General features: G+C 36.2%; 1 protein-coding gene across 2 annotated transcripts in view; it reads right to left on the reverse strand.

Moving 5' to 3' along the window:
• Positions 1-14,702, reverse strand: part of LOC306650790 (uncharacterized protein) — a 388,837-nt gene that overhangs the window by 192,556 nt on the left and 181,579 nt on the right. For both annotated transcript variants that reach the window (XM_079123104.1, XM_079123103.1), the window contains exon 3: positions 11,331-11,366. In XM_079123104.1, coding sequence (XP_078979230.1) covers positions 11,331-11,366 — 36 coding nt within the window. The remainder of the gene's footprint in view (positions 1-11,330; positions 11,367-14,702) is intronic.

The raw sequence follows: 14,702 nt of genomic DNA on the forward strand, positions 1-14,702 counted from the left end.
ACATTTTGTTTATGAATTTTTCTGTTCTCAGGAATTTATTTTAAAATTTTGACTTTTACAAATAGCATATATATATATGTATATATATATATATATACATATATATATTTGCTTATTATTGACTCCTTCCCTATATGTTCAAAGATTTCTTATGACTATATGTATAGAAGAGGGATTGCTTGTTTATATATATGAGAATTTTCAATTCTGAAAAATAATGTCAAATTGTTTTCAAAAAGTTTTGTATAAATTTATAGTCCTACCAGTGACCCACGTCCTCTCCTACACTTGGTATTATCACATTAGTTTTTGTTAAATGTATGCAAAATGGCATATCATTTTAATCACGATTTGCTTTTCTCAGACCACTAAGAAGGAGAGTTTCATTCCATATTTTACAGGCCTTATGTGTTTCTTCTTCTGTGAAATATTTTTTCAAGTTCTTCCCATTTTCTATTGGGTTATTTGTCTTTTTATTAGTGGTTTGTAGAAGTTCTTCACATTTTCTCGATGCTGATGCTTTATTGTATCTGTCATTGAATGTTGGTGGAGTTATGAGGGAAAAAAGTTAATATTGGCAAATGCAACAGATTGACCCACATTGCATTAAACAAACTCTTCTACATCTTCCACAATAACTTCTCACTTATCTTAGAATAAAAGCAAAATCCTTATAATGGAGTATAAATCTCTTGCTGTTTTTTAAAAAAATCATTCATGGAGATGAAGATGGCAGAGTAGATCTAGACAGCAACCCTCAAGCTATCCACAGCCCAGAAGGAAGCAGTGAAAGAACAGTTCATCAGAGAGGTGGGTGACTCAATATTGGACAGTTTGAGACTTGGTGGGACTCGGAGTTTGGTTACTGCAGCAGAAAATAAGGACAGAATTCCTTGACCTCTGTTAGGGGTTAGCAGGGAGGGTAATAAAGAGAGAATGAGGGAGAAAAAAAAGCATATAAACTCACTTCCTTAACAACAGCTAGAAAGAAAAGCAGACCAAATTAAAACGGGACAGGAGCAGCAAAGTTAGTGAAGGATATCATTCAGTTCAACCCAAACTGTGAACTGAAAGCTGCATCTGGCAGGGGAGCCATTTTGTAGAGTCCACAGCTAGCCAGCCTTCCTAGAAGAAATTAGATCAATACAGCTTCTCCCCACCTGTATTGGGGAGAAGGGATTCCAAAGGGAATGCCTCTGAAATAGGTTATCTCAGTAATCTGTCTAGAGAGTAATCTGTCTAGGGGAGTGGGGTGGAGTTGACCCCAGAGCTAATCACTCCTGGGCAATGCTATCTCCAACCCAGTGCTCCACACAGCCTCAGCAAAAGCTCAGGGAATAGCAGACCAACTGACTTCCTATCCCCATCACAGCGATGGGTAAAACCACAGTGAGCTGCATCAGCCAAGGTAGAAGCTTCTGTGCCAAAGATGACCCACAGAGATCCTATACCCACAGGTCTCACAGTTGCAGCCAGCTACCAAATGCTTAGATAGCACTACCCTGAAGAAGTCCCAGCAGAGGGGAGCAGGTACCTGCAATTCATAACTGTGGGCAGAAGGAATTCAGACAGGCAGGCCAACAGACTCTCCATCCCAGTCACAGGGACAGTACCCCAGTGATCTACATCAGACAGGCTGGAGGCTTCTGCAACACAGAACACTCACGGAGAGCCTGAAATCACAAGTCCCACGCTTGCAGACAGCCACCAACTCTATGCCACTTTAAAAAAGGCCCTGTGGAGGGGAGCAGGTGCACAGCTTTCCATAGCAGTCAGCATCATAGCCCTGAACCCTGCATCCTGTGACCCCCGCACACAATAGAAACAGTTAGCAGATGCATCACAGCACCCTCTAAGCATGCAGGCATGGGCCCTGGGCTGACAAACAAAAAATCCACTGGCGAGAAATCCATAGCAACGGGGGAAGTAGCTTCTGTGCCCCAGCACCTCTAGGAAGATCCACAGCTGCTAGTCTGAGAGTTTCATTAATTTAATTCTCACTCAGATGCACAGACCCACAGAAGGCAATTCCTAAGGATAACTCCAAGAAGCCAGGAGAGAATCTCTTGCATACACAATGACACTATACCCCACAAAGGGGCTTCCAGAGGAGCAACTCACAGACACTAGCCACCAAATAGTGAGTTCAGATACAAGCCCACTGACCTGTGACCTGTGCACTCCAGGGAGGGCAGCAGACCTAGTTTCCCCGCAACAGGCCATCTAGTGCCACATCAAATAGACTGTAATACTTCTTCCTTAGACTGCCGTACCTTGTATACTCTGAAATATACATGGGGTAGCCTACAATGGATTTGACAGTGCTGGATGCACAAAGGTACACAAACAGTCCATGCTCTAACGGAATAACTGGGCTGCTAAGTCATACTTAGAGACCATCTCCTCTGACCCGTCAGGAAGCTAGTAGGTACCCAAACACACCAAAGATTGGAGGGGACCTCCCAGAATTGTATTAAAGGTGAGCCGGTGTGATCACTACCTCCACACTCAGGGAAACACATTTAAAAGGGAGATGAGGAGAGGAGAGGGAGGGGATGTAGGGGGAGGGAGGAGGGACAGGAAACTGGAGGAATGATGGAATCAAATTGATCAAATTATGCTATATACATACATGAATATACCACAGTAAATTTCATCTTTATGTTTATCTATAAAGCACTATTTTTTTAAAGAAGCATAAATAAATTTAAGTAAGAGTAGTAGGGTACAGGAAGGATAACAGGGGTAGGGAGGAGGGGATGGAAAGAGGAAGTACTGTGGACTGACATGGAGCAAATTATATTCCATGCATGTATGTCTATGTCAAAATGAATCCAATATTATGTATAACTATAATGCACTAATAAAAACATAAAATTCATTTCCTGTGACTCTCACTCATTCTCACTTCTTTCAAAAGTAGGTCCAACCAGGCACAATGTGCACACCAATAATACCAGCAACTTAGGAGGCTGAGGCAGTAGTATTGCAAGTTTGAGACCTGCATCAGCAACTTAGAGAGACCCTGTCTCAAAATCTAAAAAGTAAATTTTGAAAAAAGGTTGGGAATGTAGTTCAGTGGCAAAGTGCCCCTGGGTTCAATCCACAGTGTTGGCACACAAAAAAAGTGAGTTTCATTCATTCATTGTTTTGGCCACTCAATAGAACCTTTTAATCTAGAAACTCATGCCCTTTATTTCTGGGAAATTTTGAGTTGATTCTTTGATAATTTTTCTATTTTCTTTTTTAAAAAAATTTAAAAAATTTGTTCTAATTGGTTATTCATGACAGTAGAATGCATTTTGACACATTGTACACAAATAGAGTATAACTTCTCATTCCTCTGGCTGTACACAGTACTGAGTCACACCAATAGTATAACTATACATGTGCATAGGGTAATAATATCTGTTTCATTCTACTCATTCTACCATCCTTCCCATCCCCACCACCCCAACCCTCCCCTCACCCCCTTGTTTTTCTATTTTCTTCCTGGAATCCACATTATTCACATATTGGTTTTCTTGGATCTAATTTCATTTTCTCTTTATTTATTTCTTTGCCATTTTGCTTCACTTTCTTGGAAATTTCCTCAGCTTTATCTTTAAATATTTCTATTGAGTTTTTAATTTTTGCTATTATATATTTACCATTTAAGGGCTCTGACATTGTTTCCAGAATTCCCTCTCATTCTCTATTATTTTTGTTGCATAAATGCACTTATAGCTGAGTATAGTTTTTTACTTGTACCTTATCTCTGCTATCATCTTAAATGCTTTTGGGGGGGCACATGCTTGGAATTCTAGCGACTTGGGAAGCTGACACAGGAGGATTGCAAGTTTGAGGCCAGCCCCAGCAACTTAGGAAGACCCTCAGCAACTAGGTGAGACCCTGTCTAAAAATAAAAAGTAAAAAGTTCTGGGAATGTAGTTCAGTGGTAAAACAACTCTAGGTTCAACCACTAAAAAAGAAAAAACACACCTGCTCTTCTCTCTTGTGTTTTCTGTGTGTAGACTGTGTTGCTACAGTAACAATCAATCCCCAAATTCTAGGAGGTTAAAGATAAAAATGATTAATTTATCATTCTCACTGCATGTCCATTTAGGTTTGTGTGGAGGGTCTGCTCTGTGTCTTCTTCACTCCAGAATCCAGACTGATGGAGAAACCCTTATTCTGGAGCCTTGACAATTATAAGGGAAGAAAGACAAAGAGAATGTGATGAGGTACCCGCTTACTGTAGGAACTTCTGCCAGGATCTGATAGAGGGTATTACTGCCAGATTTCTTTGACCAAAGCAAGTTGCATGACCACACATAATTTCAAGGGATGGGGGTAGAATTCTAGTATACAATCCCACTATGTACCCAGAATGAGAAAGAGGACCAGAATATTTATGAATGGTCCTAGTGATTATTGCCATTTAATCTTACTAGGTCCTTGGGTGTTTTTTAAAAGTTAATTTATATTTAACCTGTTTTTTTGCAAAGTGCAGGTTTTGTTTGTTTGGTGGTATTGGGCATGGAACCCAGGGCCTCATACATGCCAGGCAAGCACTTTATCACTGGGCTACACCCCTAGGCCCTAGGGTAGTTTTAAAAGCATATGCTATCCTATCATCTTCACAAAGTGCACTTAAACCTAAGGTTTCCTTTAAATCCCTAGTGTTCAGTTAGCATCTGATTTTATTTGTGCTGGAGTAGTAACTAAGTCTTCATTTACTTTTATGCTTTGGCATGTTTTATTTCTCTCAGTGCCTGAAAAGTAATAGTGTACTCTTAAAGTCAAGTTTGTGCTTTTTAGCTTTATCAATAATTAACATCTCTCTCTCTCTCTCTCTCTCTCTCTCTCTCTCTCTCACCTTTTTTTGTAGGGATAAGCTCATTTAATTATATGCCATTTGATTATATTAACAAGACCTTGTATCAGAGATTATTTCTCAGGCTAATAAGTATTGTTGCTGTGGAGATTTCTAATTTCTGTCTTTTCAGTATTTGATGGTATTTAGATTTTTGTTATCATTTTGAAGGAATTTCTACCTAATCCTTGGCTTTAGACCCTGACTTTGTTGTATTAGATACATCTGTTACTTGGAGAAATGGCTTAGTCAGAATATTTGCATATTTTCAGATACAGCAATTAGAGTGTTCAGTGTATTCTCATGTACAGTGGTTCAGTGGACAGTTAAAAAACAATTAGATGCCATGGTCTACTACTGAAAAAGAGAAGATATAATACAAATGGTACATTCACCTGTGGCTAGTGGCCGACCAAACTGGCAAAATCCTGATAAAGATAATTCATTCACAAATGAGAATTATAAAACTATTCATTTCTATTGGCTGAGTAATCTCCTTTTGAGAATTTAGGATTACTTTAAAATCTAAAAGTTCTGAATCTCAATATTTTCCTAGAAAACTGAGAAAAAACTTACTGTATGTTGTAAAACTAGCAGATATTTAATGTAGTATATAGTCGCTGATGAATATTGAATGGTTTCCTATGAAATTTTAATAATTGTACTTCAGGCAGACTCCAGCATTTTGCTTCCTGTGGGATCTAGTGCCTGGATGGATGATAGTGGGAAAAATAGATGTTTTATTTCCATTCATGTGATTGTGGGTGAGTCTCTACTGAAATCTGTTGTAGAAGTTTCTTTTGATAAACATGAAGTACTCAGGAAGTAAAGAAGCTACTTTAATCTGATTACTCATGACAAGGCTTATCAACAAGCCATAGCTATAGCTGTCCTCTTGGGCCTCTTTTTTCTCTCTGGGAAACTTCAGAGCTTACTATTGTATTAGATGGCACTTGTAGAACTGATAGATTCACAAGTGTTTTTTTCTTGGAATATTCATAGAACCTCATTTGGGATTTTGTTTTTATTTTTGTTTTCAATTTGTATTAGAAATAAGCAAAGTATATAACCTACTTAAATCATAGGTCCATGAAATGATGATGATGATAATTAACACTTTATTTAGCTCTTTCTGTGAATAAATTGCTATTTTTGTGCTTATTTATATGTAGATAGTTACATATAGCAACGTTTACAGATATTTGCATATAGGGGAGTTGGTATACAGGTATGTATTTCCTTGCTCTGTCAAGTTACAGCACCTAGAAGCAATGCTATGCCAGTGGTAATCAGCACACCTAGCCATTAGATCTTAGTTTCTAATACTATTCTTCACTTAAAGGGACAAGAGCTCCTTGAAGAAATGGCAAATTCAACTACTGGGTTAGGAAATGTATGAGATGAATGTGGACCATGCTGTTGTATGAGAAAATAAGAAATTGCCAGGAAGAAAAGAGCCTAACCCAACCCAAACCGAATGAAATCCTACAATGATGAGATATGTCAAAGGGACACAGCAACCAACTTAAAGGGCTCACAATTGCCAAAGCTCAAGTGATTTGAGCAAGAATATAAAGATTATTGCATTATAACCTAAAGTATAAAATAAATACTCACGAATTCATAATGGAATAAGTGAATTATTGAATTAAAAAGTAGATTGATCGGAAGAGATAAATCTACCATGCAGAAGAAGTCTAAATAATTGTAAGGATACTGGGCCTGTAAGTAGAAGAGCATAACTCCCTCATCCTTAATTATGGGCCATACATGGTGACTTACTTCCAAAGAGTACAGTATAGAAACAGGGAAAAGATTTACTTTGGGAGAAATTTAAGAAACACTGTGTTAGCCTGTTGGTTAAGGTCATCATCAAGAGTGATAAATCATATCGATATTAAGTAACCTTGATATGGTATTATCAGAGTGGCACTTTGCCTCTGTGTCCTCCATCCACAAACTCACAGTCCTCATATATTCAAGAGAAAAACAGAAAAATACCAGATGTGGGAAAGTCTACAAAACACTTGACCAGGAATCTTCAAAATTGCTAAGATTATCAAAGATAAGGAAAATCTGAGAAATTTCACAGTCCAAGGAACTTAAAGGCACATGATCTAATTGTGGAACAGAAAAAGGTTACTTTATGTTATCACAAATGACAATATTTCCTTTTTTGTTAAGGTTGAATAGTATTCCATTGTGCATATATACCACATTTTCTTTTTCCATTCATTTATTGATGAACACTTATGTTGATTTCATAGTTGGTCAAAGGATATAAAATTTCAGTAATACAGGAGGAATAATTTCAAGAGGTCTATTGTATATCATGGTGACTATTAATAATAATACATTACATATGTAAAAACTGCTGAGAGTGGATTTAAAGTATTCTTGCCATTGAAAAAACAATGTGTAAGGTAATACATACATTAAATAGCTTGATTTAGCCATTTCAACATATATCAATCATTTTATCAATTAAAAATTAAATATATCAAATAAATATAAAGAAAATCTCAAAATATGAGCTTTAATTGATAACAATATATCAATATTTCATCAATTATTGTAAAAAAGTATACTAATAAGAGATTTATAATAAAAAAGTGATATGGACTATATGGGGTCTGTTATCTGTGATTTTTTTCCATAGATCTAAAATTAATCTACAAATAAAGTTCCCAAAAAATTATGCAAAAGGGCCTCAAAAATACATTGGAAGGTGCCATTGAAGTCTGAATTGACCTTGACTGAAAGTAAGACCCTTATAAAACAAGGATCCTGTTTTTCATCCTTCTCTGTGTCTTTTCCAAAGCCCCTCTCTGAGACCACCATGGGTCCTAAGTATGTGAAATCTTATCTTTACCCTAGAGTTGTCTCCAATAAAAGCCTTTTATCCTGATTAGGATTCTAATTTCATAGAGATAGAGTAGGTAATGTGAGTTTAAAATAGAATTTTAATCACCAAGAGGAATTATTAAAGTATTTTCATTTCAGCTTCACCCCTGCCCCATGTTGTCTCCTCCCACCTCAGGTTTCCTCTTAATCTTAGTGAACAGAGCTCCTGGCTGCATCACCATAGCAACCAACAGCTAGGACCAATTAAGTTATAGCTGTGTAATTAGACACCTAAGTTGATTATACAGCCCAGAATACTGAATGGAGGAGAGAGACTGACAAGAAGGAAAATAAGGCAGATATTAGTTGGAGAGAAGTGGGCAACTGAATAGCCAAGTTGCAGACCATCTTCCACCTTGATTCAATGGGAGCCATTAGACTGGGTATTAACACCATAGCATGTGCCCTCAAACATCATTCCAGAAGTGGGCACCAGTCTCCTTTAAGTAAGTGCATAGGGCATTCCTCTCTCCCACCGTATCCCCTAACACCCAGGTGTGAGCATATTTTCTCAGTGATTTATTTCCAGAACTTTATGCACAGTACCTAAAGCCTTGTCAGTCCCATAGTCAATCTCTTACTGCTGCCTAGCACTTCATGTAGACAGATACTTAACACAGTCATCATGTGTCCTAGGAACCACTCACAGCTCTAATATATTTTGTGATTTGGGGCTGGAGTCTTCCTCAGTGTGGGACTCCATTTCCCTATTTGTATGGTGACCAAACTAGTCTAAGATTCTAAGATCCTATAAATGAAGATCTTGGCCTCCTACATCCCTTATACCTTGCCAAAGCCTACATATTGACAAAATGAAGAGCTTTAAGTAGGTGAAGGAATTTAGGGCAAATAACTAAGAGATGATTATACAGTAAAACCAGGAGACCATGGAAATATGACTTTATGTAGGTAAGGTTTACTGGAATGTAAATATAGGATAAAGTTTTGATCTCTCCTTTCTGTGTATAGTAAGTCTCAATTCTTTCACAGGATGGTGAGGAGAAATAGAATTCATATATCGTACAATCCGCCCACTCGAAGTGTACAATTAAATGATTTTGAGTATATTCTTGGAGTTGTGCATTCATCATAGCTATCAATTATAGAAATTTTTATCACCCCAATAGGAAACCGTGTTTCTTCTAGCAGTCACTCTCCCTTTTACTCAATTCACCCAGCCATAGGCCAACCCTAATCTACATTCTCTCTCTATGAATTTCCTTATTCTAGACATTTCACATAAATTAAATCATAACATATCTAGTCTTTAGTGATTGGCTTCTTTCACATAGTGTGTAACGTTTTTAAAGTTGATCCATATTGTAGAATATATGAGCTTGTTTGTATTTTAATTATTTTTCTTCATTATGGAAATAGAATAGAATAAATAGAATTACACTGTATGGACATGACTTATTTAGGCATTCATCATTTAATGAATATTTGGGTTATTTTCCACTTTTTGGCTATTATGAATAATGTACTTGTGAACATTTGTGTGGACATATCTTTTTAAGTCTTTTGGTTAGGGGCCAAACCAAGATTGGAGTTGCCTCTCAAGTCTCTGGGATTACAGGCATGTACTACCATGCCAGTCTGAATTTTTCAATTCAGTTATAAATTTTTTTAGTACCAGAATTTTTGTGTGGTTCCTTTCTTTAAAATAATTTCTATCTCTTGCTGATGATAATCTTGTTTTGTTCATTGTATCATTACTGATTTATTTTAGGTCTTTCTTCATTTTCTTTTTTATTTCATTGAGCATATTTAAGACAGTGGTTTTAAAGTCTTTGCTTTGTACTACATTGAAAGACTATGTTTCTTAAGGGATGGTTTCTACCACTTGATTTTCTTTTGAATTGGGCATATTTCCTATTTGTGTCTTGTATTATTGAAAATTGTCACCACTTTGTTTTTGCAGACTACCACTGTGCGTGGGAAGACCCTCCCATGCCAATTAGCAGTATGTTTTCTAAGCCTTGGGATCAGCCTGAGGTGAAGGCTTAACGTCTTCTAAATTATTTTCTGAACATGCATCTTACTTGGGCCTATGCATGCGTTTTTTTTCAATTCCCCCATATGCATGACTGCTTTAAAATATCTTGATTTCCAAGACTCTCACCTCAGCTTCTCAGTAGAGCCATAGATGTTCTATTGTACTTCTCTTCCTCTAATCTCTTGCCCTGGGCTTATGTGTGTCTTTAGACCCCTGCAACTTTCATAAGTAGTGTCCAACACATTTAATGACTTTTCTCAGCCTGAGACTTGAATTATGCTGCTTTTCTTCACCTGAGTTCTTAGGTGAAACAGAGAGCAGTCCTCCAAGTAGTCTCCACACAGGTTAGAATGTTGTAAATAAGGTCTGCTCTGTTCCCTCTGGTTTTAAGAAGTGAATTAGGAGATGGGCCGATGTATACTCCAGAGTGTACCATGTCATATCAAGGAGGGGCTGAGGCAATGGTAAGTAAAATGCCATAAAATTTTCTACTGCTTTGAATGTAGCTTTTAAATTCATTTGTTTGGGTATTAACTTGGTTGTATAGACCTTTGACTGTTTTCCAGATATCCTATAAAGTCATTTAATCAAGTCTTCAGTTGTTGTTTTTTAACATTTCTATAGGGCATTGAGGCCTTTACCTTCCTAGACTGTCATTTTGCTTCCATCACTCCTATATTATCAGTTTTTTCCTGTTGTTTTGGTATTGATATTATGGTTGCTTGGTAGAATGAATTGAGAGGATTTCCATATTTTCTGTGTTTTGGGAAAATAATTATAACTTTAGAATTAGCTGTTCCTTAGCCATTCAAAATATCAACCTGCAAAATATTTTGTTCATTGAGTGTTTTTGTCAGAGGTAATCTTTGGATAATGTTTATACTTTATTTTGAATTATTCCAGCTTTCTTTTTTTTGATAATAAATTTTGATTTTATATGATATGTAGGAGATATTAATCTAAGAAGTCCATGAACGTATAGAAGTTTATACCTCTTTCCCAAACAGAAGTTCCAATTATCTACCCTTTCATCATGTTAATTTACTTCTATATTAAAATAATATATGTATGTATTTATGTATATATATTAAAAGTAGAGAAGTATAAACACGTATCACCTATAAATTCAGATTTACAAGTTCTAAATGAATGGAAATAATTGAAATTTAGCAGTATACTAAAAATGTGGTTTAATCAAGGATAACTAGAATAGTTACATATTAGGAAATCTATGAATTCACTTAATTTATTTGAAGTCTTCCAAATAAATTTATAACTAAGAAAATGATGGAATTATTAAGACTTTTATATGTTAAAAATTTAATCTTCACAGTAATATTTCTATTATTTTACAGATAAATAAACAGGCAGAGATACACTAAATTACTTTCCTTAACCTATGCAATAAAACACAATTTAAAAATATCATTTAGAGGCAAAAATTTCAGCAAGAAAAATCCATTATTTGAAGAATTCAAAACCAGTTAAATGTAATGTGCCACTCTAAAAAGCAGTACATTTTCTCATATAGCAGCAACAAGCAACTGTAACATAATAGAAAAAGTTCTCACTTACCATAGCATGAAAAGTATAATGTGCCTCAGAAGAAACCTAAGAAGAAATATAAAATGTTAAAATTTTGTGAAATGGCATGATATATGGGGAATAAACTGTTTATTATGGGAAAGCCCAATATGCTATTTTAGTCTAATAATTCAAATCAATTCCAAATAAGGCTTTTTTCATAGATTTTGACATGTTTATTCTAAATTTTAGATGGAAGTTTGATTATGTAGGAAGAACCAAGAATAAAAATTAAGTTATTGGACATGAAAGAAAGGGATGTTGGAACAGGAAAAGATCACTGCAAGAGGACAGAGAGTCCATGGAAAGATTTCTATACCATATTCGTGAGATTTAAAAGGGAAAATTGCACAATGTACCATGAAATATAAATTTTGTGTTAAACCTCTCAATATAATACCCTATATTTTATGACTACAGAGGCATATATAAGTTCATTGGAAAAAACCAAGAAGGAGAAACCCTCCATACAGTGGTGGCAGGTGAGGCACTAAGAGAATGTTGATTCCTGGGGTGGATTATCAGCAGAAGAATTTGGCATCATTTGCAATACTTTGGAGGAGTTTTTTTTTTTAAATATACACAATATATTTTATGTTGTTAGAATTAATTTTATAACAAGGACAAGATACAGTCTGGGAGAATATGCAGTCCCCTTCCATGGACTCACATTTATTGAGTGTTTATATGCTATGCATGATTCTAAGGAATTTACATGTACTCATGCATTTAATTTTCACAACTCCATGAAGCAAGCAGTTTTATCCCCCCCCCAATTTTGCTGATGAGAAAACTGAAGCAAAGAGACATTAAATAACTCTTATAATGTCACACAACTATCAAAGGGTAGAACCAAGACTAGAATTCAGGCAGTGTTTCCACTTTATACATGAAAACAGATTTAGAACATTTTAATAGAGGTTAATATCCTTAGTAAAACAATGATCGATGTTATGGTTTGAATGTGAGGTGAGACAATGCAGGAAGGTTCAGATGATCGGTTTGTAAGAGTCTTAACCCAATCCGTGAATTAATCCCACGTGGGATTAATTGAACTGATAGGGTGTGGCTGGAGGAGGTGGGAATTGGGGTGTGGCTATGGGGCATATATTCTGTATATGGAGAGTGGAGGCTCTTTGCTCTCCCCCTCCCTCCCTCCCTCCCTCCCTCCCTCTCTCTCTCTCTCTCTCTCTCTCTCTCTCTCTCTCTCTCTCTCTCTCTCTCTCTCTCTCTCCTTCCTGATAATGCAAGCTGCTTCCCTCTACCACACTCTTCCACCATAATGTCCTGCCTCACCTTGAGCCCCAAGGAATGGAGTTGGCCTTCTATGGACTATGACCTCTGAAACCATGAACCCTCAAACAAACCTTTCCTCCTCTATAATTGTGCTGGTCAGATCATTTAGTCACAGCAGCAAAATAGCTGACTGAAACAATTGATATTGTATGAAAGATGAAAGTAACACAATATAAATATGGCTGAAAGTTATAAATAGAAAATTCAGAGAAAGAAATGAAAATGGCTTATTCTGACATGTAATCACAGAGAGTCTCCACAATGGCTGAATATTGTAAAGATTATACTATACCCTAAATTAATCTAAAATAGCTAAATGTCATTATAAGTAAAGGTTCAGCACATAATGTAATTTCTTTGTTGTAAACTGACAAGACTATTGTCCAATTCAACTGTGGAGAAAATATGAAATATAAAAACGTTTTTAAAAAAACAGCAACAGATATCAAAACATTGTAAGAAACTGGTAACTAAGGCAATGTGATACTGATGCAAAAATAAAAGAATAAATCAAAGGAACAGAGTAGTTTTAGAAATCTATGTGATAGAAATACTCCTATATGTGCAAAAAGATATAGATTTAATGATGTCAGTATGTGTAATTGTAAAATAAAATATAAATGGCTCAAATATTCATCAAGAGGGACTGATTAAATTACAGTAAAGTAAAATGATGGCACATTATGATATGTATTACACGATGAAAGCTCCACGATACAGCATTAGTCACAAAAAGCAAATTATACAGAGAACAGTGTATATATATATATATATATATATATATATACACACAAACACACATATATTAAGGTCCCATTCATGTAAAATTACACACACCCACACCATGATCACAATATGGTTAAGAGTGCTGGTGCCAGAACTGATTACCTGGGTTCAATTCAAGTTTCTTACCTTTTCTAAACATGTTTCTTATACAATAAATATATCAGTGGGAACTACTCCATTGTCATATTGTTCATTCTTAGTGAAGAAACATGAAACATACTTAGCATAGTGTGTTGCACAAAGTAGGCTCTCCATAAAAGCTATTAGTATTGATAATGAATACTATATGTAGATATTAGTATTATAGAAGGAAGGGAGGGAGGGAGATAGTGATCTTTCCTTCCCTTGCTCTCCCTATCCCTTCTCTTCCTTCCCTTCATGTTCTCTTGCCTCCTCTCTTTTCTGTTATTCTAATTATGCATACTTGTTTTGTGTACAGTACTGGGGATTGAACCCAGGGGAGATTTACCACTAAGCTGTATCTCCAACCTTTTAAAATTGTTTATTTTGAAACAGGGTCTAAGCTACCCAGGCTGGCCTAGGAGTTGCACTCTGGCCTTAGCCTCCTGACAAGCTAGTATTACAGTCATGCACTGCTTCTGGCTTAATTATACATATTTCTGTCAGTATTTCCACAAAAGAGAAAGACAAAAAAAAAACCTTCCAGCTCTACCTAGCATTTAAGAACTCTAAGATCCCTTCAAATCGGTACCTGAATAAATCTTGAGTCCTAAGCATGTGAAAACTTTATCCTCTTGCTTGTTTCTAGGAAAAAAATAATCTCTAATGAAAATTCTTTAAGACTCAGCACTCTCATTTAAGCTCTCCAGGTCAGGCTTTTAGTCACCAAGGTCCATTGGTAAAATTAAGATAAATGTATATTTAAATCTCTGTGCCACCCATACATATAGCTCCCTTCTCTCTTCTCCGCCCTTGGGTTCCTTCTTATTTTCACTGTGGGAGTTTAACTCCTGTACACATCACTGTAGCAATAAGCATCTGCACCAATTAGAAGTGTGAGTCACTCAAACTGATTATCAGTTAAGAGCATTTAGATGGAATCGTGAAGCTTTTGAGAAGAATAAATTAGCTCAAGCTAGAGAGAAGAGGGCAACCAAGCATCTCAATGCTCAAATACTTTGCTTTCAATTTCATCTAGGGGACAGGGGAAACTCAGAAATTGGGTATTGTTCTCTTTTCCTCTTACCCCATGGGTGATGAGGGCTTAGGTTTGTACACAATAATTGGACCTTTGACAATACGGCAATGGACAGAAACATT

The sequence above is a fragment of the Sciurus vulgaris genome (assembly GCF_902686455.1).
Source record: "Sciurus vulgaris genome assembly, chromosome: X".
Taxonomy (NCBI): Eukaryota; Metazoa; Chordata; class Mammalia; order Rodentia; family Sciuridae; genus Sciurus; species Sciurus vulgaris.